The sequence below is a fragment of the Neofelis nebulosa genome, chromosome 1 (assembly GCF_028018385.1).
Source record: "Neofelis nebulosa isolate mNeoNeb1 chromosome 1, mNeoNeb1.pri, whole genome shotgun sequence".
Lineage (NCBI taxonomy): Eukaryota > Metazoa > Chordata > Mammalia > Carnivora > Felidae > Neofelis > Neofelis nebulosa.
Genome location: NC_080782.1, coordinates 8,690,467 through 8,717,206, shown reverse-complemented (window position 1 = coordinate 8,717,206; position 26,740 = coordinate 8,690,467). Strand labels below are relative to the sequence as shown.

The 26,740-nt window shown below is 46.5% G+C and overlaps 1 protein-coding gene across 7 annotated transcripts in view; it reads left to right on the top strand.

Annotated features, from left to right (window-relative positions):
• Positions 1–26,740, top strand: part of CTNND2 (catenin delta 2) — a 947,889-nt gene that overhangs the window by 916,050 nt on the left and 5,099 nt on the right. For all 7 annotated transcript variants that reach the window (XM_058715770.1, XM_058715751.1, XM_058715761.1 and 4 more), the window contains 3 exons: positions 12,826–12,952; positions 17,115–17,246; positions 22,980–23,053. In XM_058715770.1, coding sequence (XP_058571753.1) covers positions 12,826–12,952; positions 17,115–17,246; positions 22,980–23,053 — 333 coding nt within the window. The remainder of the gene's footprint in view (positions 1–12,825; positions 12,953–17,114; positions 17,247–22,979; positions 23,054–26,740) is intronic.

Here is a 26,740-nt window from a genome sequence, read left to right as displayed (position 1 = left end):
CATCAAAAATATAAAATACACATCAATTGCTTTTTTCTCGGCACCAGTCTGTACTGTAACACCCCCATCATCTCTCCCTTCTTGTTTAACGACATGTGATTCTCTTGGAGCCATCGTCATAATCCTATTAGCAAATGGCCATCCCTAGTTACTTCATTCATTCATCCAACACATGCTTATTGAGTCCCTACTCTAGCCCAAGCTCTGTTGTACGTAGTGGAAATACAGAAGTAAATATCTACCTATTGGATTAACTTTTCCAAATACACCATGGCACTTCAGCCGTGATTTCTTGCTTGCTTTATTTTATGCTTCTCTTTCTTGAGTCCTATTCCAAAATATGTTTTTCTTACTTAATATCCATGCTTCCTATTACATCTTCTTTGAGTGAGAACCTTACTCTGTTGATTTTCCTCTTGTTTCTTCCGCCTCTCCCAATCATCATTCCTCCTCTGTGGGGACCCATTCTCTCTGCACTTCTGTCTTAAAAACAAGAAATGTCCTCTCCTGCCCATCCTCCTCCATCTTCTGCCTCATCACTTCCTGTCCTCACATTTCCCACCCTCACAGTCACGTTTCTAGAAGGTTTGGAGTTCATGTATCGTGCCTGCTTTCTCACTTTCTGTGTTAGGCTCTCACCCCCAAAATCTGACATGACGTCTGTCCTCATGCCTCTCTTGAAATTGCTCCTGATCACAGTGTTCAACCAGTTCCACTGTCCATGTTCATCAGGGAAGGCTTCCAGCTGAGCCAAGCAAACCTAAACGTCCAATGATACAACTTGATAGAAGTTTATTTTCCTGTTCCTGCAACCATTCTGGACAGGTGTTCACGTGGGCAGATCAGCTCTTCTCTTTGTGGACGTTCAGGAGCCCGGAGCCCAAGAGTCCTACCGTGTGTAAGGCTGTAAGACCTGCCACCATACTAGCAATGGCACATCCCCATCCCTCCGCCCTCAATGGGCTAGATCCCCATCACACAGCCATAGGAAGCTGCAAGGCAAGCTGGAACATGGGGGTTCGGTGTGTGTCCAGGAACAAAAGGAAATGGATTTGGATGAGCGATTAGTAGTCCTGACCATCTCCTCCTCCTTTGCATGATCTCCTCTGGGCTTCTCTGCCCCCACTCCTTCCTGCCTGGTTTTTCTCTGACCTTCCAAGGCACTCCCACTCAGTCTTTTGTGCGGGCCCCTGGTCTTCCCTGAGGCATCTTTGCTTTTCTCCCTATTCCTTCTATTATAGATGAGCTCATCTGCTCCCTTGTGTTAAAAATACATTTGAATGCCAATGGCATCTACATTTATTTCTCTACATGGTCTTCACTCCTAAACTCAAGCCTATATACACAATGACCATGTGACATCTCGACTTCAGTAGATCACAAGCTCTAACAGTCCACACATCCAACAAGCCGCTCTCCATATCTCCCCCAAATCTGTTCTTCCATTGTCGCCCATCTCAGTAAAGAGCACCCACTTGGTTGTTCTTTTCAGAAGTCCGGGAGTTATCTCAGTGTACCTCTTTCTTCCTTATCTCCACTGTACTTTCCACCAAGCCCTACAGGGTCTGTTTTCTAAATATCTCTCAAGTCCAGCTACCTCTCCCATCGTTACCTCCATCACCATCATGGTGGACCGCTAGTCCTGGTCCAGTTGCTGCCTGATTGGTTTTGTGGAATCTACTTTACTATCTTCAGCCTGTTGTCCATTAAGCATTCAGAATACACTTTTATAAGTCCAGTTCTAGCCTTTTCAGTGTCCTGATTTAAAACTCATCAGTAGCTTCCAGTATCTCTCAAGAGAAAGCCTTACTCGTCTCTCCAAGCTCACCTCCCTCTACCTTTTCTCAGTCACTTGCAGCTACTCTGGCCTCCTAGTTCCTGTCTGTGCTCTTCCTTACAGGCACAAAGCTGTGCCCACCTCAGGGCTTTTGCACTGCATGGGCATAGGTTCATTCCTCAGCAAAACATGCCTTTTCTCCTCTCCCACCAAGCCTGTCTATTTCCATCTCATTTTAATGGTCACTTCCTCAAGGAAATCTCCCTGACTCTCTCCAACCCTCCAAGGCTAGTAAAGAACCCTTATAATTACTTGTACTTTTTCTTCATGGCTCTTACCAGAAAAGTAATGTGATGTGATCATATCTTAAATGTCCCTCTCCCCTCTATCTCCCCCTCAGGAGCCATTGCTACCTCCCTCTGTTCTAGCCCCTGTGCCCAGAACAGTCCCAGGCACTTATTAATGTTTACTAAATAAACCCAGCAATGTCCCCACTCTAGAGCTGAAGCTTAGCAGAGGACGCGTTCAGTGACCCTGCTTCCATGTCCACGGTCTGTAGCACGTTTCAGTAGGGGGTGGATGGGAAGACATCAAGGTTGGGACCCGGACTGAGCTTTGAACTTGCTGATCACTGATGAGTACAGATGTAAAAGACTTGACTTTTCAGATGTCAGAATGGGGCGCACTAGAAATGAGACATTTGAATTTGTCAAACACTGGACTTTCTTCAGTTCACCCCGAATTTAATTTTGCAGCACGAACTGGAACACAGAGGGCATTGTTAAAGATCATCCACCTCAGGTCTTTGTTTTAAGGCCTCAGAAGGGACACCAGGGAAACAAAAGAACTGAACTGGTCTTATTTCAATTTTCTGAGCGTTTTTCCTGCATTCTGTTGGTACCAGTTAACTACTGGTCGTTAACAATGGCACGCTTTCTTTGACCAAATTCTATAAATTTCTTTCCAGCCTGTTGAGTCTTCTCAGTCATCTTGATTCTTCAGAATTAGACCCATGGCAGTAAATTGAATTCCTGAAATAGATTTACTTGGTATTTGCTTTGAAAAAAGATGGTCCGGGTTTCCCCCACTATCCAAAAGTAGAGTGCTCCTATAAAACCTTTTGTAAACTGAAATCGTGTAAAGTGAAGCAGCAATTTCCATTTCATAAAAGCAGAAATCCTCTCTGGATTTCTTCCATTTAGTGAAAACAGGTTCTAAGGTAAGTCCTTCATAAGGGAAAAATGGCATCAAGTGAACTTTTGGATAGAGGGGGAAATCTGTACTACAGAAGAAGCTTCTCCGTGTTTACTGTACCTTTAAGTATCCAAATCAATTTAATTAAATTCCATTAGAAGCACCAGAGCTGAAACAAACTAATGAAAGCAACTGGTATGTCAGGTGGTATTTATTTCTGTATTAAACTGCAAATACTCCCTTTTGGCCCTTAAGATTTAGTTTAAATATTTAACTCTACTAGGTTTTGTTGTCGAATTGTTGATGGAATTAGTTTTAATGAATCTTTAACAAACACTTTACCTTAAAAAGAGATGGGAGCTTGTTTTATTACAGCAAAGGGAGGCTGAGATTTCATTGACATGCAGACTCTGGCCTGGGCTTCAATCACGCCCGCCGCGCGAATACCCTACTTCCCTTTTTTTCTACATAATACCTTTTATTGAAATAGGAAGTACGCTTGCATAACTACCACTAATTTGGAACCTCTTCTCTCTCTGCTTCATGTGATTACATTAATGGGTTTATTCCACTTAAAAATGACTGGAAAACTGGCACAATGTTGAGCAATCAAGTTTTTCCTCAGTGAGCCATAATATCTTAGCTGGTTGCCTTTTTCAAAGGATGTCAACAATTCATGTTTTGACTTTCATCTGAAAAATAGGTTCCTGATGAAGAAGGCCTGTTAGTGCGTGCAAGAAACAAGCTGTAAGCGTTCCAGTTTGAATGAGCGACTGCGCTTGGGTTGCTAAAAGCCCAAAGGGTTTCTACCACACTTCCTTTCTATCTCAGGTCACCCAAAGCAAATTAGAATTGACAAGCTTTATGGACTGAGAGCCTTCAAGGACAGCTAACGCAAAAAACTTGTATTTGTTACTTCAGAATCAAATAGTCTGTGTGTGCCTACTGAGAAATCCTTGTTTAGAGGCCAAGAAAATCTCATCAGATTAAGGACGTTCCAGAGCTGTTTTCAAAAGGGAGGAAAAACACCAATGACCGAAGATGGGCTAACAGTGTCCTAGTATGTATCTTGGGTTCCCACTGCCATCTATCTCAGTGGAAATAACAACTGTTCTCCATTTTCAGGTTAGTTGTTGATTGAAGCTTTTGTCCAAGTCAGAGATGTCACTTAGCATTAGAAAAGATTTGTTAAATCTAAATTCTAAGTATAGAAGAGAAGACTTCCAAAAGTCACCTTGAAAATGGAGCTGTAAATGGGAACATCGCCATTTAACTTACCATTCGATGGGTGTTCACTCACTCCATCATCCTCCACCTGTTGCTGTCTAGTTTCCAAAGGGTTCCTTCTTCCAGAGGTCAGAGACTTCTAGGGAATTCAGGTGAAATTCCATGTCCTTTAATCGCATCTCCTGAACTATGTAACTGAGGATTTGGTATCTAACCACTTTTGCTCTCTTTTTTTAATTTTTTTGAAAGTTTATTCATTTCTGACAGGCAGAGTGTGAGCGGGGGAGGGGCAGGGAGAGAGAGAGAGAGGGAGACACAGAAACCAAAGCAGGCTCCAGGCTCTGAGCTGTCAGTGCAGAGCCAGACACAGGGCTCGAACTCACGAACCATGAGATCATGACCTGAGCCGAAGTCGGATGCTTAACCAACTGGGCCACCCAGGCGCCCCAGCCCTTTTTCTCTCTCTAATCACTAGATCCTCTCAACAGCCCCTGAGATATTTACCCTTCCACCATCTCTTTAAACTCTGTAGTACATACATGGGGTAACCTCTCTCCCTCATCCTTTCCCTCCCCCTCCATCTAACAGTGTCTTTCTGTCCTTCTGCATCACTTCTCTGATTCAGCATGGAGGCCAGGGGGTTGGGGGCTCAGCTGGGTGACAGGATGTTTCCTGGAAGTTGGGGGGTCGGGGGATAAATCTTCAAACACTCCCCCATGGTTCAGCTTCACTCCATCTTACCAAACTGCTCTCCACACCTGCTGTCGGAGTGCCCTGCATCCCACTTTCTGGGGCAGTGACGCTGGGCACCAGTGTTCCCCGCCCAGGAATGTCCCCACAGGAGACCCATTCAAAAACCATCCCTTCAGTCTGGGGAAGCACAGTCCGGGAATAGGTATGGGCTCCTGGACCCAACCTTAAAGGAAATTGGAGCAAAGCTAACAGAAAACATGACACGTCCTCCCTTCTCCCCTTCCTTCCTGGCTCTCCTGAGCATTTGTGTTTGCGGAGAACTGAGTGTCTGTGCCGTGGACAGGTGCTGGTGTTTTCTGTGCTGCAGGGAGTGGTAGAGATGGGGGTGGGCTCAGTACGTGCTCTGAGAGCCACGAATGGAATCAGCGCCCATCTGGGGCCAGACGTGGCAGGTAAAATGGTGCCTCAAATTATCTACAAGATGGTTAAAGAGGAGGGTGTTTTATATACCTCACACTGAAACAGTGGCAGCTGAGGAAGAAATTACCATCTAAAATGGAGCGGGCAAGCCGTAGGCCTTTTTTTTTTTTTTTTTTTTAAAGTGCCGTTTTACCTAAAGAAACTAACACAGCCTTCAGCCCAGCGGTAAGCATGTCGTAAAAGACAGCTATACCAACGGCAGAAGATGATACTGATGAGGTTGCCCTAAGCTAGAATAAAAACATCATAAAGATCTGATAACCTTCATTTGTTACAGGACAATGGAGTATAAGAACTATAGAGGCTGGCTATAAAGCCTATGACATTGATTGTCATTTTGTTGTACAATAATCAGTGCAGTCCTCTTAAATCACTGGGCCCAACTACTATTTCTTAAGCTTCTCTGTGTTGCAGGTACTATGCCCAGGGACCTGGGCTTCAGAAATAAGCAAGGCCCGACCCTACCTCGCAGCTGGGGAGACGGGACCACGGCGGTCCGTAGCGGGATCGCAAAGTAGTTTGTTCATAGTGAAGCAAAAAAATCTAGAATAGCAATGCTAAAGGCCCCTCCACCAAATCTGGGAGGCATAATCCATTTAGCAATAGTGATTTAATGAACAGGTACTGCCTGCCTCCTCTTTACCTCACACCAAAGTGTGCAGGATACGTAAGATCTGTCAGGAAGAGGCAGGGAAGGGGCTGTGCCAGGTTGTGGAACTGCCTGATCCGAGGTGCAGACATGTGAAATTGAATCACATGGCCGGTGGGTGCTGGGTAATCGGGTGTGAGTGGGGTTCCGTGTGTGTGTGTGTGGCACCTCTCGGCTCTGAGGTTGGGACCTATTTTTGTTCCTGTAGACGTCAACCTTGAGAAGGCTTTTTCTGACATTCCCCGGGGAAGTCAGACATTCAGGGCCTCCTAGGATTCAACACTTGAAAACGTATTCTGAATCCCTATTAGTCACCACGGCCTGTGCACAGAAACTTCAAACCAGCAGGTCACTGTCCCTACATCACCCAGGGGGCTTTTGAAAATACCAATGCCCGGGCCCTACTCAGAACAATTTAAATGGGAATCTCAGGGCCTGAGACCCAGGCATTACTATTTTGAAACCTCCCCAAGCTGATTGAGTATTTTTGCCCTTAATTTATGGAAAAGAAATGGAGGCAGAGCTTACCAGGAATTGTGATACTCACGTAGACCAAGGGAGAAGGGCTGATTCCTGGCGACCTTCTCATTTCAGCTCTCGGGCTACAGAGAGGCCCCAGGTGAAAGCAGTTTTCAGCCTTGACAAAGAGCTCTAGCTAGCCTTTGTGCGCAGACCTAACAGATTCAGATGCTGACCTGTGCTGCACACTTTCCAGAGTAAGAAAATGGGGGCAGGTGTGTGTTACACTACCCTCATGTAGACCAATCTGGAAGCCACTTTGTCCCTTCATCTGAAATCTGTTAGTGGAAGTCTCTCCCATCAGTCTTCTTGGAGGTATCTACAAGATGGTCCTAAACTTAATATTCCTATACATTGGAGACCTCCAAATACTTAAAGGGAAGATGCATAAGAACTAAATGGAGTGACCACCAGATGCACATATGATGAAGACCAGTTTCAAGCCCATGAAGAAGAACGTTGCCCGGATTCTCACGAGCTCTGAACCATTGAAAGTACCAATACGGGTGATAGTAGCTTTGGGGAATAATACAGTTTCATAAAGAAACAGGCTGGGAACTTTAACACAGAGACTGAAATTGGTAGAAGGACAGTAAAAGGAGAAGATAAAGAAAATCAGATTATTCCTGGCGGCAATTTAAAGTTCAATGACTTTGAACTCCTCTTTCAGGTTTCTATCTACTTGGAACAATTGAACAACCTCTAGTTTTAAGTTTAATGTGTTAAAAATAAAAACCAATCTGAGGCACAGATATCATATCACCTTTTTGACAGCTTGGCTGGGTCTTGAGCTGAAGGGCACAACTTCTCGGTCATTCTCCTGGAGGTGAAAGACAGACGTTGAAAGAGTCCTTTATCGTCAATATTAAGGATTAACGGCCCTTTCCTATTTGCTGTGGCTGTCCTCCATTCTGTTTTTCTTCCTTGAGGTTTCTTATCGAACACCTAGAAGGCAAAGGGGTGATGTGAATGGGGACTGTGGTCGAGCACCTGGTAGACTAAAATTCAGGAAAAAGCGTCTGGTGTACAGGGAGTTAAAATTTTAAGAAGAAAAAATAGTAATCTAAGAGGCAAGTGATGTAAAAGATATGTGCCCAAGTTGTGTGTGTTTATGTAAACCACTTCAAGCCTTCCTGAGTGGCCCTGGGAAGTAAATGAATAATGAATTGATTGCAAGCTGGCTAGATAACAAATACACACATGGCTATTTGGATAAAAGGAAGTCAGCTTAGCAATAACTTCCCAAAGAAAATATGGCTTCATTTCCCTTCTTCTTTGGAAAGCAAAAAAAAGAAAAAAATTTTTTTCAGAAAAAAATGTTCTGTTTTGCAATTTCAAAAAAAAAAAATCATACACTAAAAGATCTGGAGGGTCATGAGATTTCTTCTCAAGGTAATTAATCATTCCACATAACTTACCGACTGATCTGTACCGTCATCTGTAGCATCTGATGCACTGTTTTCCATGACATTGGGAAGTTCCTACCAGTTTAACCAGAGTTAAAACTGCGGGGTCCCTTCTAGGCATGCTTGCATGTAGCAATGTGAGAGTTCCATGTTTTAGTCATGGCACCTTCGCTCTGGATCGGTGAATGAGAGAGAAGGTGGACATGAGCTGTAACCAGATCACCCCTCCTTGCTCTTGCAGTGGCTCGGGAAACTTCTCTAATCAAGAGCCTTAACTGGGTTTCCACTGTGCCCTGTTCCCTAGGCTCCCTCCTCCGACCTCCCTTCAAAGTTTCTGTGTTCACATGCATACAAGTCGTGGGCTATGCACAGAAGTGTCAGAAGCAGGGTGGCCTTCTCGGAGCCTCTAAACATCCTCCTCAAGTGCGTGCTAATCCCCTCACCTGCAGACAGCTTCCCTGCAAGGCCACATCTCTGTCATGCCTTTGCATTCCCAGAATCGGGTCTTACGAGGGATTGGAAAGCTTTTGTTTGGTGCATCCTTACAAGAGTTTCTTCCTGAGTGAGCAGTTTCAGTATGCGCTTTCCTGGTATTTCCTGAGATGTAAGTACTTCCATGGTCCCGTTGTCATCTAAGCATCATGGAATCTGAACTGCTGAGCAAAAAGATGCTTTGTTGTAAGAGACGTTGTAAGAGACGTTGAGCAGTCCATTGCCGTCTCACCAAGTAAAACCAAACCAGATCAAGAACTGTGCCACATTTCTCTCTAGCGCCTCCTTTGGTCTTAAAACATACAAAATGTTAGCTGACAGACTTATTGGGAAATATTTTATTTACCTTAAATGACATGTAGAGCATCGTGACTTCTTCATGACCGAAGAAGCCAAGGTTTTGATTAAAGCTATTTCCTGAACCACTATGTGGAACCCCAAAGTATATCTTCTAAATTGTGAAACAAACATAACATGATCTGCCTCTGTTGATCATATTCAAGGATTTTTGTGGTCAACAGAGCTTTACCTTCAAAAGAAAGGAATATATTTTTTAAACAATTTTTCAAATTGTTCCCATACATGAATACACTTTTTCGGATGCATACGCTTTTGAAATAGCTCCCATCCTGCACGTGCTCTTGTAAGACTGCCCCTTCCCTATCCTTGCCACCACCTGACAGAGGATTTAAGGGAAATGCACAAATTCCCATGGAGACATTTTCTCCTTCTACCCTGACACCTACCCCTTACCTACCATGCCACACTCCCACCTTTCTCTGAGGAGGATTTATGCCTTCCACCCCTCATCACCTCAGTCACCACAATTGCATCGCTCAAGACTCGTGGGCCATCTGTTGTTACTGGACCATTAGCATTTAAAGATTCAGGATAGCCAGTAATCTGCCCCAGTAACCCATCTTTCTTTCACCTGCTTCCCATTCCTTTCCCCCTTTAGCCCATGGTCTGGTATCAGCAAAATCCCCTGTATGCTTTGCCCACCCCTTCTTCTTGCTCTGACGCTGGGATATACCTGAACACACGCTCCCCACACCCGCCACCCTGCTGCCCTCTCAAGTGGTGGCTGTTTCATTTGCCAGGCCCCTCCCCAAGGAAAAAACCAGCATCTGTGAAGTACCCTCACCCCAGCAGCCTGTGACCCTTTAAGGATCTGCAGCCACCAACTAGTTTTCATTCTCCATCTCCTCAACATTTACACTTTCCTTTGTCCCAGGCATAGATTCCAGGCATGCCCCAGGCATGGGCTTCCATGACATTCGGTTTGCAATCCCTGTCTCCTTCCAGGTTGCCTTCCTGACCACCCCCATCCAATTCAATCAACTCCACACCTGACACAGGGCAGCTGAATTTGGCTGGAGAAAAATAAGCAACGATGCGAACCTGTGGTCTCATTGTAAATTCATTGCCACGTGCCTCAAGTCGCCTCTCAGCATTCTGGCCTCCAGACCGCCTGGCCATGGTCAGCTTGCCCCCCACTTACCTTAAGAACCATTTCACACACCTTCCCTCCTTCCTCTCTTTTGTCCCCCTCTTCCCTTTTGTTCTCTAACCTCCAGCTCTTCCTCACGCTCCGCTGATGACCTCACTTCTCACCCCACCCAGAGAACATGCAAGAAAACATGAGAGAATGTCCTTAGCCTCCCGCCACCAAATCTACAGCCTCCTTGCTGCATCTGTGACCACACTACCTGGCTGTCCTCCTCCTATTCCATGGCGCACGAGCCCATTGTTCCCAAATCCTCTCCACGCTCCTCCCTGAAATTCCCTGCAACTTCTCGCTTCCTCTGTGGTATCACCGGCTCTTTCCTCCTCTCTGTTGAGTCACTCCCAAGGAAAGAATGAAATGCTCAGTATCTCCCAGGTGATCTATGAAAATACCTCTTGTCACTCAAGTCTCTCCAAGCCCCATTTCTCCACTCCCCTTAATAATAAAACTTTGTCAAAAGTGGTCTGTGCTCACCCTTCTCCTTCATCAATTCTCATTATCTGTGGAGCCCACTCCAGTTAGATGTTTGCCAACCTGACCAAAGAAAGTACTTTTGCCCCAGTCATAATGGCTTCCATGTTCCCCAGGCCAGTTGCCAGTTGCTGTTCCTGCCTCTCATCCGGTTGGTCTTCTCCTTTACCCATCAGCTTTCCTAATCTTGCCTGATCTCATACCTTCTTGGTCCTCCTCCCAGCTCTTTCTGTCCCTTCTCAGGCTCCTCACACCCTCTAAATACTAGAGTATCCCAGAACTCATTCCTGTGTCCCCTGTTTTCTTCCTTTATCTGCATTCACATTTCTGTCCATTCTCCTTGTTTCAAATAACATCTCTATGCTCAACTCCAAAATTTTATCTCCAGCCCTGAAATCACTCTTGAAACCCTGATTTCCAGATTCTGCTTTATTCTGTATCTTCTCTTTCATGTCACAGGCATCTCGACCCAACTTGTCCCAAATGGCAGTTGGTTTCAACACCTCAAGCTACTTCTCTCCCAGTATTCCTTGTCTCAGTAAATAGTACTTCCAGTACCCTATTGTTCATACCAGGAACACTGGGGTAAAGCTTGACTCCTCTCGCCTGCACCCAACAGCCAGGTCATCAGCAAACCCTCCAACACAGATGCCATATCTGCCCATTGCTCATCATCTGCCGCTATCCAAGCCAGGGTTGTGTCTCCCTCGTCCAACGGAGAGTTTCTTCCGTGGTCTCCCTGCTTCTGTTCTACTCTCCCCAAACTGTTCTAGTCACTCCGAAGGCTTCTTATCTTTCTGGAACCTCTTGATCGTTCCTCAGCCACAGGGACTTCTGGTGGCTCTCACATGCGCTTAGCCCACGTCCACCCGCGTTCCCATCTATCCTTCCCATGGCCTGGAAGCCCCAGCCTGCGTCTTCGGTACCTGGCACCTTATCATCCTCCAGGTCCCTGCTGCAATGCTAAGTGGTCCCAGAGCAACACACATTCCATAACCATATCCCATAAACTAGCCACACCAGCATCTCCACACTCCACGCTCCTCGATCCCCTAACCTTGCTTTATTCTCCCTTCAAATACTTACAAGGGTGCCACATTTCAGTGTTAATATTTCTTGACTTGCTTCGTGTTTGACTTAGGTGTCCCATTAACTGTCTAAGGCTGACTAAAATGGGATAATAGTATCCAGCCTATGAGATTGTTGAGAAAGTTTTGCCTTGTGGTAAAGGTAGTGCTAGGTAAGCGCTAGATAATAGCTTTTAAAATAACATACTTCTCACCTTGGCTTTTTCCTACCAGCCAAACAGAATAGGAACAAGAATTAGATAAACAAAGACAGAAATACTGAAGTGAGTATGAATTTCATTCTTCATTAACTTCCGTCTATTTACGCTTGCAACGATTCTTTATAGAACATTGAGTCCCTTAAAAATCTAAATATAATCAGAAACAGAAAAAGCCAGAAGAGTTGAAGTGGTTGCCTCTATGAAGCAGGAGTGGGGGTGAGGCCGGTGTCTGCTTTTCTTTGTTGTAGTTTTAGGTCCCTTTGACATATGACTTCGATGCAAATGAAGTTAAATTAAAAAAGAGAAAACACTGGGAGGATATACATGAACATGAGTTCTTGCCGGGGTGAAGGGAGGGTGGAACTCCTGGCAATATTTTTTCTTCTTTATGCTTTCTAAATTCACAAAATATGATGTACAATGTGTTTATTTGGCTTTTATAATGAAAAAATGGTACATGTGCATTTTTGTATATTAACTGAAGGCTTAATGGAAAACTTAATTGGTAGGACACATTTCGAATATGCTCTAAAGTGAACAATATAGTTCCTGGGTTAAACCAGAGAACATACCCATCTGGGCGTGAAGACACAGTGACGGTCACGCTAAAGGCCTTGAGCAGGTGGGGCCGGGGCGTTGGCTGCCAAGGAGGTTGGAAGCAAAAATGGGGGATCACCTGGCAGGGAAGATGCTGCTTGGCATTGTGATTGCAAACTGATTGGTACTCAGGGATAAAAAGCGTAAATACTTTTGGAAGACTTCAAGGCAGTTGAAAAGAGGGCCAGACAGAGCTGGAAGCAGGTAGGTAAAGATGAGACAGTTTCAGTGAGGTCATCTAACATTTTTAGCATCATGTTTTCGTTCAAATCTTCTGGCCATTTACTCAACATTTGGGAAGGAAAGCAGGCCCGCCCCATGTCAGGCTGTCTGGAGGGAGCAAGGTGGGTGTCTGTTCACACTTGTCTCTGTGAACCTTGATGATCGATCGAGCAGGGCTCAGTGATCTCTTTTGACAGACTGCAGAAATGCTTTGCAAAATCTAGCGTTTGGAACGTCGCAATGTCAGGTGATGAAGAATCACTCCACCTTCCCCACTTAATGGGAGCGTGCTGTCTGTTGCAGGACGGATGGTCACAGTATCACTTTGTAGCCTCATCCTCAACCATCGAGAGGGATCGGCAAAGGCCCTACTCTTCCTCCCGCACGCCTTCCATCTCCCCTGTGCGTGTGTCTCCCAACAACCGCTCAGGTAAGCGACGCCTGTAGCCAGCCAGGCCTGCTGTCCCTTGGCCCCAGAGCCCTCCTTCCCACCCCTTAGGCGACTCCCGCAGGAGGAGAGCTGTCCGACTTGGACATTTGCTAGAAGTCTCAAATGAGTCTGTTTTCTTTCGTAGCGGTGGTGACTTTGTGTTATGTTTACACAGACTCAGAGCAAATCTCTCAAACAGATTTCAAAAAATCTCTAACAGGTATTAGATCTGCATTTAGTCAGTGACAAGAGTAAAGACAGCTGTCAGATGTTTGCAAATCAGGGTTTTCTGTTCACCTTTTTCCAACTTGGAATAGTTTGAGTAACATTGTATTGATTATCACTGGAATAACAGAGTAGTGGAGAAAGGGCATGCTATTTCTTGCTCTAGAATGACATACATTTGAATATCCCATTGAGGGTCTCATTACCACCCCGTATCTGATTAGCCTGTTGTTATTACCTTTAAACCAGCTGATAAATGATAAAGTCTTGTTACGAAGCGAAACCCTAACTTTTAAGTCACTCAGTTTAATTTTCTTTCTGGTTTTGTCACATTTCTGTGACATTTCACATTGGGAGCATTTCACATTGCTTACATTTTGAACTAACTGTTCTTATTTACTTATAAAGACACTTTATACCCTTTTACAATCACATTATATACTGCCCAAGATTAAGGAAAAAATTAAAGGCAAAATATGAGCACATCATTTACTGTATAAGCGACATGGTGTTTATTGTTTTTATTCACAGCGTAAGTTTCAATTTTTTATTTCTGCGTTTTGGGTTTTGTTGTAAGAAGGAAGCATGGATAAATAATCATATCTATATGTGTGCGTGCACACACACACACACACACACACACACACACACACACACAGCTATATAGGCTTTTATTTAAGAGTGTCTCCTTGCTCTTTGCTGCCCTGGCCCTGGTGAGGAGCTATGAGACCTGCATCTCGGAGGGCATGGTAGAAGGGCACTCCTCTGCCCTTGAGATCACTTGCCATAAAACTTTACACCGCACTTTACTGTCAAAATGATGAAGAAAATCAGACACGAATGGGGAATATTTGACTGAAATAAATCACTCTCTCCCAGCCCCATGAAAGCTTCTATTTTTAGTGTGATGTTACTGCTGCTAACGTTTAGTCCCCCACTAGATGAGAATCCGAAACCTCCATGTAACTGGAGAAACTTCCACCTGCCTCAGAAGCACAGGGGTGGCCTTTTATATGTCCTACCTCCATACGTCCTTGTTTTTATGTTTTGTTTATTTTTTGAGAGAGAGAGAGAGTGGGGGACGGGTAGAAAGAGAGGGGGACAGAGGATCCAAAGTGGGCTCTGCGCTGACAGCAGAAAGCCCGACACGGAGCTCGAACCCATGAGCCCTGAGATCAAGACCTGAGCCTAAGTCAGATGCTCAACCGACTGAGCCACCCAGGCACCCCTTACCTCCATATGTCTTAGAAAGATAAAGACCAGTGAGTCTGAGAAGCACGAGGATGGGTTCTTTCTAAAGCCCTAACTGTGAAGAGCCCCTCATTGTTAGGAAGATGCGAAATGGCATAATGGATTGGAAGATGCCTGGAAGGAGAAGCGGTGGCTTATCAAGACGCTATCCCAGCCATTCAGCTAGGCCGCCACCCGGTATTTCCTCGTGAGGCACATTGAAGACATCTAGCAAACACTTGTTGGCGTGATTGGATTTTTCCAGGAGTATGATCTTAGTTTCCTAGCGACTCAGACTAGTGTGTGAGGTCTTGAGATGATTACACACTTGACATAGCTTAATAAACCCACTATCTGCACACTATTAGGTGCTAATATTGAGAACTTTGGTCAAGAGGCTCCAAAATATTGTCCCTTCGTGGTTTCCTGGCAGTGACTCATAAAAGGCTAGCCCTTATGCAGGAAGACCTAGAAACGAAGAAGCAAAGGCAGGGAAAGGACTTTCCCAGGAGAGGACAACAGAGAACTGAAGATAAGAGAGGGGCAGAGGTGGAGGAGGTGAGGGAGACACGGTGGCCGATGTTCTGAGAACACCCGGGAACTGGATACACACAGCCCAGCCACGTTATGTAGAGCAAACACCATTTTCTTCCCTGTCTCCCCAATAGACTTAACACCCAGAGATCCAGAGATTCCGATCCAACAGGTTCTGGGTGGGGTTCAAGTGTCACTATATTTGTATAGTTTATTTATTTTGAGAGAGAGAGAATGAGAACACGAGCAGGGAAGAAGCAGAGCCAGAGGGAGAGAGAGAATCCCAAGCAGGCTCCACACCGTCAGCACAGAGCCCAGTGTAGGGCTCGGTCTCACGAACCCTGAGATCACGACCTGAGCCGAAATCAAGAGTCAGGTGCGTAACCAACCGAGCCAGCCACCCAGGCACCCCTCAAGTATCAGTATTTTTGAAAGTATTCCAAAGATTTAGTTCTAATGGGAAGCCAGGATTGAGAACCTCTCGGGGTTTTGAGAGCTGAGCAGGGAGCCTCGATTTTGTTTGGATAGGTTTGAGAAGCAGGCAGGGTGCCCCTCGGGAAAGGATGGGAGCAAAGGCCCCGTCTGTTTCTCTCCTCAGCCTTTGGCTGTGATGTCTTCTAAGCACTCTGCCTCTGACACCGGTTTATTTGCATGTCTGTTTCCTGACCTCGAGTTCAGAAAGTGACATGATTCATGTTTCTGTTCCCAGTGTCTAGCATAGGGATTTGCCCATAGGAGATACTAAGCTTGATGAAATGCACCAAGCAGCTCAGACACAGAAAAGAAAAGGACATTGAGGGAACAGGCAGGCCCGGTGGGCTGGAGCTGAGGGATCCTGCAGAGGGTGTGAATGATAAGCTGAAAGATATACTGAGGATTGACTGGAAGGGGCTTGGATACTACTGGCAAAGAGGGCTTTATCCAAAAAAATCAAGAGTTCCCCAGAGTTCCCCTAGCCTTAATAATTACCAGGTATGCTCGTTAGGTATGGACTCCTAGACCCACCCCCTGAAAATTCATATTCAGAAGGTCTGGGGTGGGGTCCTGGAATCCCTGGATTCTAGATGAGTCTTAAGGTGAGACAAGTTTAAGAAGCACTGTCCTCGGGCATGGAGGCTGGGGACAGATCTGGGACAGAAGAGTACCACACCCGAGCTCTACTGAGATAGGGGCAATTGTCTAACCTCTAGACGCCGAGTGGTGTCACTGAGGAGCGCAGACCGCGGCTGCCTCACTGCCACCCACACACTCAGACCTGCACTCCTTCCGACCCATCTCGGCACCGGTAGGGCTGTTCACCTGCTGCCGACCGATCCATTCTATCTTCTAAGAAATCTAAACCTCTTTCTGTTTGCTTCCCTACCTCCAAGGTTAGTCTCTCCTCTATTCTGAGGGCACTTTAAAAACTCGAGGACTTCCCAGGGGGATCCTCTAATTACAACCCATTGTTTTAGATATGGAGACACGAAGAGATGACAGGGCTCACTCCCTGGGTCCAGGGTGCAAGGCGTAGGTAGGAGATTGCTCGGGGCATTCATCAAGGATGTCTTTGCGCACCCCTGCCCCAGCCCCCTCCACAGGCTGATCTGTGTAAGTTGGGTCACGCCAGCCCCACAGAACATCCTAGCTGCTTCCTCTGGCTTCCTTTAGGGGAGTCTCTGAGTCACGCGGCGTTTAAGTAAAACCGCATGTATTTTAATCAGAGATTCTTCAACATCAGTACCAGCGCCTCTGAAACACCTGATTTTTAAAAAGGAAGAAAGGAAGAAAAGAAGGAAGAGGGGAAGGGAAGGAGAGAGGGAGGGAGGGGTAGGGAAGGAAAAGAGAAGAGAGGAGACAGAGAAAACAAGCCTGATCTCATTCTGAAAACTGTCCTGTGCACCTTGGGTGGGTCATGTCCCCATCAGGATGTCTTTTAAGAAAGATGGCCTCAGGAGGTCGCCTTTAATTTCCTGCCCCCAAGCTGCATGCTCCCATAACTATAAAGCACCGAATGACAAGGACAAGGGGAAGGGGTGAGACAAGAGCCAAAAGAACACAAGTCAGCAGGTCCACGCACACATATTGCTTCAGGTTGAGTCACGTGTCTTCAGGACCTTAGCTGTTGGTGTGAAAAGCTATCCGGGCTGCAGAATGAGACCCACAAAGTCTTCCTTTTGATTTCTTTATGTAGCAAGTGCCCCAGCTTCACCTCGGGAAATGATCAGCCTCAAGGAAAGGAAAACAGACTATGAATCCACTGGGAGCAATGCCACTTACCACGGGACTAAAGGAGAACACACTTCCAGGAAAGACACCATGACAGGTGAGCTCGGCTTCTTGAGTATTCTCCTCAGAGCCGGTGGCTTGATCCGGGACGGGGCCAGGCCGGGAGACTTCAAACCATGCTTGACAGCTCAGCAGGACTTAGCAGCTAGAGGGTCACTTGAGAGCTTGACAGCAAGGATTCTCAGGAAGTGGGGACGAGATTAAGCCAGAGGAATATAACTGAGCCTCTTATACCTGAAAATAACTTATACCTGAAAATAACTAAGAGAAAATGTTCTCTGTGGACATTGTATTCTCATTCTTCACCTACCCCTTTCCTGCTCATCTGCTCATCTCGTAACATTCCCTCAAATGAGAGAGAGGAGTCACCATAGATTTTCTTCTTGACTGACATAATCCAGAGTGGAGAGGACCCAGGATGGTGGGTGCACCATGGCCAAGCTTTGCTCTTCTCAACAGAAGGAAGGGAAAGTGGATGAGAAAAGAGGGGGAAGGGAGTGGGGGCGGTAAAGAAAGAGATTTCAGTGGAACCCTCAGAACTCCTGTGGAGACATTTTCTCTTCTTGACATGAAACCAATCTCTTATCGTGACAAACTCCTAAGAAGATTCTTTAAAACCAATCATCACACTTTCTATACGGAGGCGTTGATCTTTTCTGCTCTTTATCCCTCACTACCCCAATCATACCCATTGCCTTTCCTTTCTCATCAGCTGGGACCCCATCAAGGCAAAAATTGGTGCCCAGCACCACCCATCCAGCATGTGCTGCTTGGCCTTTCTCATGACCAGCCTTGACCTTAACTCCCTTTCTGCTCTGAACAACTCTCCTTGGGGCAGTGTTACTGTTCCCATTCCTCATCCCCTCCAGGCTCTCCACATACTCCTCCCTGTGCTGGTTTTCCCCTCCTCCAAGAGACAGGACTTGGAGGTTCTGCTGTAGAGGAGGTTGTGCCTGGAAAGCAGAGCTTCCAGAGCCATCGGGACCTCTAACAGGGATTCCACACCCTTTTTTTGCCACGTGGACATAGAGATGGATCCCTCTTGAAAATAGGCTGTGAGGAACATGGCCGGATGAGGCCATTCACAAAACTGGGGTATAAAGGGAAGAATCCTAAACAGACATTGAGAACTTCTTATCAAGAGGATCTCCAAAGTGTGAGTTTCTCAGATATTATTTAGGTGTAGACCTGCAGGGAAGCAGAAGAGACAAATTGGATGATTTATTAAGGTGTCTTCCAGACCCAGGCCATCTAAGATAAATCTTTCTAATGGTAAGTGCACTTACCCCAGAGGCAGTGTTTTCCATGGTAACCGTGCATGACTGCAAAAAAGAAAAGCACAGTAAACAGATGCTCCCGATGCAAACTCCCAGGTCAGCACTCTGCCTCCACGTACAGTCCCTGCCAGGGAACTCCTCAGCCTAATGCCTGAACTCGTTATGCAGGATGTACCTTCTTATTCTTGCGTGCTGCTTTCCCCCCTTAAATGTTGGCCCAGTTGTAGCCGAGCATGAACAAAGAAAGCTATGAATCTGAATGCCGAGTCCCTAGAGCCAACGCATTCAGCAGAGAGTCTTATTTGTACCAATTACTCCAGAGTAGTGACACCAAATCCACCTGCCCCATTCGTTTTGTGGTTCTTCTTGCCCTAGGTGGCCACATCACTGGCTGTCTGAGATGACCCATTGAGATTATAATTACAAGAATAATTGTGAAACTGTATTGTTATTTAATTTTTCTTTCTTGCCCAGTAGAATTATTCAAAAGGCTTTTTTTTTAATGTTCATTTATTTATTTTGAGAGAGAAAGAGAGAGCTTACAAGCAGGGAAAGAGCAGAGGGAGAGGGAGAGAGCAAGAATCCCAAGCAGACTCCGTGCTGTCAGTTCAGAGCCCGATGTAGGGCTCCACCTCATGACCTGTGAGATCATGACCTGAGCCGAAATCAAGTCAGACACTCAAGCAACTGAGCCACTCAGGCACCCCTCACAAGGCTTTTAAATGTGGGTGTTTTTATGTTGAAGTATTTCCAATGGTACATAATCATGCCCTGCACACATAGTAAAATAAACAATAAAATCTAACATGTCTCCAGATGTTTAATCTTCCTAGAAAATGGCAGGGAGCTTGGTAATTCCAGTATTGAGGTATAGGTAATTTTTCAAACCTGTTTAAGAGGCTTAACCGTCTTTGCTCTAATGTACTTTAAACAATCCAAAAATACGCTATCACTCATCTAGCACGCCTAAAAGAGCAGAGGTCTTTATTGAACAATACGTTTATACAGGATGGTTGCCTTTAAGCCGAGTTCTATGTAAAAGTTAGTTGCTGTTACCTACAGTGATGGTAGTGGTGGTGGAGTTGCTAGTGGAGGTGATGATGGGGGTGGAGGTGATGACGGTGGAGGCGGTGATGGAGGAGGCAGTGACGGTGGTGATGGTGGGATGGAGGTGTTGATGATAGAGGCGGTGATGGTGGTAACACAGGAGATGGTAATCAGCAGGTGGAGGAGGTGATGGAGGAGGTGATGGTGGAAGGATGGAAAAGGCGGTGATGGAGGGTGCAATGATGGTGATGTTGGAGGGGGTGATGACAGAGGCAGTGATGGTAGTGACACAGGAGATGGTGAGGGTAGAGGAGGTGATGGTGGAGGCGGTGATGTTGGAGATGGAGGGGGTGATGACAGAGGCAGTGACGGTGACGACACAGGAGATGGCAATGGCAGAGACGGTGATGGTGATGGAGGAGGTGGAAGAGGTGATGGTGAAGGTGGTGACGGAGGAGGTGGCGGAAGGAGGAGGCATTTACTTACCACCTTCCACAGTGGCAGGAGTGAGTCCCCAGCCAAGCCAGGTGGGAGCCAAGGTTTCATATAGGAATGGAGAGGACGAACGGCCAGCCCCTGCTCTACAGCACTTGTGCTTGTGCCCATCATTTCAGTGTTCACCTGCAGGTCACATCTCTTGTGACCGCCACATCAAGGGCAATACCTTTTCTCATTCACAAATATCCAGGGGACACTTAGAGTATAGTACCCTTAAAAATATCTGAAAAACTGCCATCTCCCTTGTTTCTAAGACATCAGAGCATGTCCTACCGTTTCCCCCAAAGAGAACACTCCCTCCACCTTGGGAAAACCATGGGAAGTTTCACGCTCAAAATGCAGCATGGGACAGCTTAAAGTGAAGCAGGCCCTTGCCTGGGTTCAAAATCTCCTCTGCTGAACCCTTAGAAATGAAGATCCTTCGAGGTTTTTGTGCCAGCCTCCCCCCACCCACCTCTTCTGGATTCATTATCGAGCTGAGATGGAGTCTTTTGAAATGTCTCCTCCCTTAGTGTTCTTTTGCCACCGAGGAGCCTGCAGAAAGCCAATGTCAGCTCTTCATTCAGGCATGCAGAACGGTTATAGCTATTTCTTGAGGTCATGATTCCCTAGGAACGTTACGTGTTCAGAAGCATGCATTAGAGGAGGGCTGTGTGATCCCAGCAGCTGCATGGCCTGACTTTAAAATTCACCCAGGGGATTTTGCCCTCCCATCTGAGCTTCCCAAATGCCTTTACATCAAACGGTCCAGCCCGTTTTTGTCGGTGTCTCTCTTACGCCCTTTTAAAGCCATTCTAATCTTCAATATGTTGATTCAGTTGGAAATCGGGGCCCATACAGAAGAAGAAAGGCATTTCCTCATGAGTGTGCTCTTGGGTCAGACATACAAGGGCAGAGCATCCATGAAGACATCTGCTTCATGTGTCTGCAGAAGCTACAAGTTCAATCTCAGCTACACAGCCTCCTATAAATAGGTGAAGTGGACCAAAGAGCAGGAGGAAAGAACTTCCAGTAGGAACATCTTTAGCCCAGAAGCCACAACCATGACAGGAAGGGGGAGCAAGTCAAGTACGAGTGCATGATCCCCCCCACTAATTAAAAAATGCATTTTGTTCTGAGTCCCAGAAAAACAAAATTTCACCTTGATGTGACATTTTCCATCAGCAAACCATAGCTCTGAGGGCCTCTTTTCTCAGGGTTACTCATTCATTCGTTCACTCCGCAAATAATGCTCGCTCCAGGAGCATCCGCTGAGTTCAAGCACTGTCCCAGATGTGGGGATACTGATTTCTGGCCTCATGGAGCAGTGAAGGGAGGTGATACACAAGGAAGACACCAGAGCAAGCTCACCCACAAGCTAGGACCACATGGTGTTGAGTGTGATGAAGAAAATTAACAGGTTCAGAAGCCACAGGGTGCCGGGGGGTGGGGGGGGCAGAGTTGTTTCACAGGGTTGAGATGGGAGACTAAACTAAACTCCCCACCACCACCACCGCCAAGGGGAGGCATTCCAGAGGGCGGAGTGGGGGGGGAATGGAGGGGGAGTGAGTTCCAGGGAGAGGGATGAGCCAGCACAACATCCCGGAAGCTAAACAAACAAACTCTGCGCGCTCGACCGAGGAAAGAGGGCCAGCCTAGCTTGGGCTTCCTTGACGAGAGAAGAATGGAGGGAGACACTGTGGAAAATCGGACGGGGCCCCGATCGTGCAGCTTTTGCCACAATCACCTTGGCAAAGCCTTGCAGTGACATGATCCAGTGTGTCAAGCAAGGTGGCGCTGCTTTGGGGAACAGGAAGGATGGAGAGGCAGCGTTGGGGAGGGCGGAAGCTGGTTGTCAAGGAAGATTCGACAGCAAGGGTCTAGGCAACAGTCCAGAGAGAGGAGCGTCGTACGCCCGGCCAGAGAATATGCCAGGGTGGTCTTTAAAATCTAGAACGGGCTCTCAGCTCTCGCTTCCTAAGCTGAATTTCCTGAGAGGACTTTTACTGCACAGCTATTTTGTGCTTTTAGTAAGAGTCATGGGTGGGGTGATAGGTATGACTGGCCTTGTGTCTCGAGTTGACTGTGCCTGTGAGAGAACAGCTGTGGTGTGTCATATCCTATTTTATTATTCCACGGACACAGGAAACTAAAGAAACGCTTTTCTTTATTTCTAGAGTATTTTAGTATAGGTGCTGCCGAAGCGAGCACATCTTTATTTCTAGAGTATACCCCAGTGACGCTTGATAATTTTTTCCAGAGCTCTCTTAAATCATGACCTTTTAAGGGCTATGAGGGGAGTAGTGCCCTGGGCCCTTCCTCTGGGCCTGAGGCATGAGCCCCGAGGGTTCTAGGAGGCTTCTAAGTGAGCAGGTGGGCGAACCCTGCCCGTGTCTTTGGAAGCTGCTGTGGTCTTCCTTTCGGCGAGACCACAGGCCGCTCACCAGACAGGGGGAGGGGCTCCTGGCCGTGTGTCTATTGGGTCCCAAGGCCGCACATGTAGACGAACTGTCTACATGATGATGAAGCACTCTGTGAGCCCGAATTAGAAACTGCATTCCTGTGGTTCTCCAGCTCAAACCTAAGCTGCTCTTGCAGATTCCTGCATGCTTCGATGTGGGAGACAAACCTTTATTACCCGCCGGTTCTCACCAGAGAAGAAGGCAGTCACCCTGGCAAGATAGCCGTCTGTTTGCTGCCCCTGCCCTGACCCTGTGGACAGTCTGAATGTTATTGCCAGAAACCCACATGCTGTGGGGATCGTACAGAATCCCTGTTCATCTTTCTTAATATCTGCATGTAAAATGAAGAGTCCAGGGCCAACGAATTCTTCCCCTTGGCAATGGACCTTGGGATGGTCCCAGAGAAACCAGGCTTTGTCAGGGCAAGAACTCACCTTGATAACCATCATTCTTCACTTGAAATCTTGCTCTCTTGGCTAATACTTTTTGTTTCCTTCTCGCTTTCAGCTCAAAACACTGGAATTTCAACTTTGTATAGGAATTCATATGGTGCGCCCACCGAAGACATCAAACATAACCAGGTAAAGGAGATGCCCGCATTCGTATTCATTTTCCCCTTCGACTTATGTGAAAGAGCCTGGAATTGTAAAATAATAAATTAGCTTCTGCGTAACATACATAAAAGACCGAAAAAAGAAAACCGCCTTTCCTCCACTCACATTTCACATACCGTACGTGGGGTGACCACGGTCACCAGAACAGCCTCAAATTTGAAAACAGACTTTGATTTCACTACAGCCACCTGCTCGGGGTAGAAAGCAAGCTCTCGGCTATGACCCACAACCAAAAGGCTCAAATACACAAGTGGACACAGTGTGTAATTACTAGACAGGGATTAGGTGGCTCCTGTAACCCAGCCAGTTCTCACATACAGCTCGTTATACATGATGGTTTCCAATAAAATAAAGACAACAAGTGCAATAATGGACAATGAAATAACATGCATCGAGGAATGCCTCGCTATTCAGTCTAGTTGGGGAACCAGCAGCCTCAGCACGGCCCGGGAGCTTGTCAGAAACGCAGAAGAGATTCTTGTCTGACCCCTGGCCCTAATCCATCCAGTGCAACAAATGCATCAGAGCTGCCTTTTTTCGAGGCGTTTAGGTGATGCGTGTGCATGTCCAAGTTTGAGGAATGCTGGCCGTAGCTCCGTCCAGAAGTGCTCTTAAGTTTGTGAGTGTTTGTCTTATTTGGCAAATATTCACTGAAGGCTCGTGTTCCCTGTGCTTCTGTGGGAGCTATCAAAGCAGAAGGCACAGCCTTTGCTCCTCCATTGACTGACAGCTTCATACATTTGGCCCCTGGAGTGGTCATGACAGAAAGACGGCTGTTCCTCATCGCCGTTGGCCACCGATAACCACTGCCAGAGCTGGCTTCTGCTGACGCTCGGGATTCCTGCCACAGGTCAGGGAAGCTGGGCTGAAAGATAAATCTGAAAGCTGTTTGTTTGATCGCAATAACCAGATGACATGGAAGTTAGATGTGCTGTGTTAAAGCATTTCTCAACACCCTGTGGGGCAGCATCTTTGAAAAGGAAAGGGACTCCCTTCTAGCAGATAGAATATCTTGTGCAGGGCCGTTTCCAAAAGAAGGAGGAGGACACGAAAAGTATCTCCTCGACCTTAAATTACCTTTTCCTCTAATCACCCATAAGCAGGAGAAATGGTCGTGGGTAGAGGAGTTATCCCTTTGCCCTCAATGTTCCAGTCCGTGCGGAGCCGTTCTGGAAGACAGCTGGTGTGGTTCACAAACCCCCGGTGAATGCCCAGGCCCCACGGCCCGCCTGACACGTTGGTAACATCTACTTGGCCTCCCTCAGCTCCGGTCTTTGCTAAAAGCAAAGAGGTCAATGAATAAATAAATAGGTGCATGAGCACTAGACAAGAGAGCACCGGGGGTGGCCACCAGCCGTCCGCGTGTCAACGGGCCTACGGGAACACAAAGGAAAACGGAAGCAAAATGTATTGGAAATGCCAACTTCAGTCACGGAAAACAACTTTTATATTTTCGCAAATATCAGGTACAGTGAGAGAATTGGCTGTAGCTCTTAATGATACTTGTCAGGATGTGATAGGACCCTGACTTTGCATCCAAGAGTATAGGAATTGTCTTTAGTTTCCTCAGGTTAGGAGAAGCTCATCACAAGAATGGAACGTATTCTACACCAGTATTTCTTTCCATGGGATTCCACTAGCGCTGGCAGCGAAGAAATGTCCCGGTGTGGCCCAGAGGTCCTTGGCATCTTACAATGTGGCTGCAGAAGTTTCCTAGCACTGCTTGCAACCTAGATATGCAGGAAAGTCCACAGTGGCTCTATGGGCAATTCTTTTCTCCAGAGCCTATTCTGAACAATGAAGCCAATTGGAATTAATGTGCTAGGATGGCATCACTGCCTGGAGGGAGGGCGTGACATAATGTAACCTTTTTCCCAGCATGCCCCAGAACATACTCAGCCTCAGCGCGAATTGTCAAGGCCACGGTGCCCCCCGGCAAATGCTGGGAAACCCAGCCGGGATGGAGTGCGAGCTCTGCACCATTTGGCAACACAGGGGAGATGCTGTAGACAGGCCACTGGTTGAGCTGAGTCCCACAGTTTCACCTGGTGTCATCAGCTCAGTGCCGTCATTAGTCCCTGAGAAGGTCCAGCAAAGGGAAGTAGATGATGAGACTCTTAACCCCATTCTAAGATCAAGCAGCAATTAAAAATGTCCACCAAAAAGAATTGTTTTTCCCCCCAGAATTTCCAAGGTAAATCATTATGACACTCCAGGAAACTCCAGTGTTACTGGAATAAACTTGGGCTCTGTTTTGAGGTATGACCATCCTACCCATTCAAAAGAAGAGGGGACTTGGTTCTTTTCCAGTTGGGTAGTTCTAGAGACAACCTTGTACCGAGCCTCCATAATTTGGATTTTCTGGCCACATGGACATGGCTAGTCATCCCAGATGGATGGAATGCTTTCATTTTTGGAATTTTCCTGAGTTGAGAGTGACCTCACAACCTCACAGCTAATAAAAGACCAGCTTGAACAATTTAACCAGGAGGAATATGCCAGAGTCCGTTCCATTTCAGTGCTGACGCTTGTCCTCTGCTGAGCGCTCTAGTCTCCTGGGTGTCTCAGTCGCCCACCGGGCCTCATGAACTTCACAGAGGCTGGACAGTGACTCATCTCCAAGAAGAAGCAATTCACTGAGGGAAACTGGTTTGAGGTAGGTCTCCAAGAGGAGTCAATTACAATGAGAGCTGGGAATGTGGCCCCAGCTCCAAATGCATGGGCAGGCGAGGTAGGGTCCAGGGCAATGGCCATAAGCCAGGCTTTCCATGACTCAGTGGAAAGGGAGCCAGGCAGCTGCTCAGCTGTGGCTCTCTCCATGAGACCACCTGGAATTCCAGTCTCATTTTCACTGAGTTCTAAGCCTTACGACTCCTAGAAGAAATAGCCATTAGTCTGAAATAACATCTGTGGTCCTTGGTTTTTATATCTCCAATCAACTGGTTGCAGACATCATTTTAAGAATTAATTACTTAAACTCCCCCAAATTGTTATTGAGCTTCTACTAGTCTATCACATACTGATAAAGAAAAATAGGGGCGCCTGGGTGGCTTGGTCGGTTAAGCGTCCGACTTCGGCTCAGGTCATGATCTCGCAGTCCGTGAGTTCGAGCCCCACGTCGGGCTCTGTGCTGACAGCTCAGAGCCTGGAGCCTGCTTCCGATTCTGTGTCTCCCTCTCTCTGTGACCCTCCCCCGTTCATGCTCTGTCTCTGTCTCAAAAATAAATAAAAACGTTTAAAAAAAAAAAGAAAAAAAGAAAAATATCACATTCAACTGCATATATCTAGCTAGCAACAGAATTTTTTGTTCCTAAACTAGAGACAAAGGGGTTTGGTGTTTTGATGACCACCATTAAAATGATTACCATTGACATCAAAACAGCATCTTGAGGTCGTGGTTGGTGTCCTCAGTTTCACTGCCAGGTGGGAAGAGCAGGTGAAATTGTCCTCAGAGATTCAAGGAGAATAAAGGTTTGCTTTTGGTCACCCAGCTCAGAAAAGGAAAAGACTCCAACCTGGTTCATCTGCCTTCTTGTCCCATCTGGTCTCCTCTCTACCAGTGGTTCTCAAATTTGAGCATGAGCCAGCATCCCCTGAACAACTTAGTAAATACACATCAGTGGCCCCCCACAACCCCATAGTTTCTGACTTGGT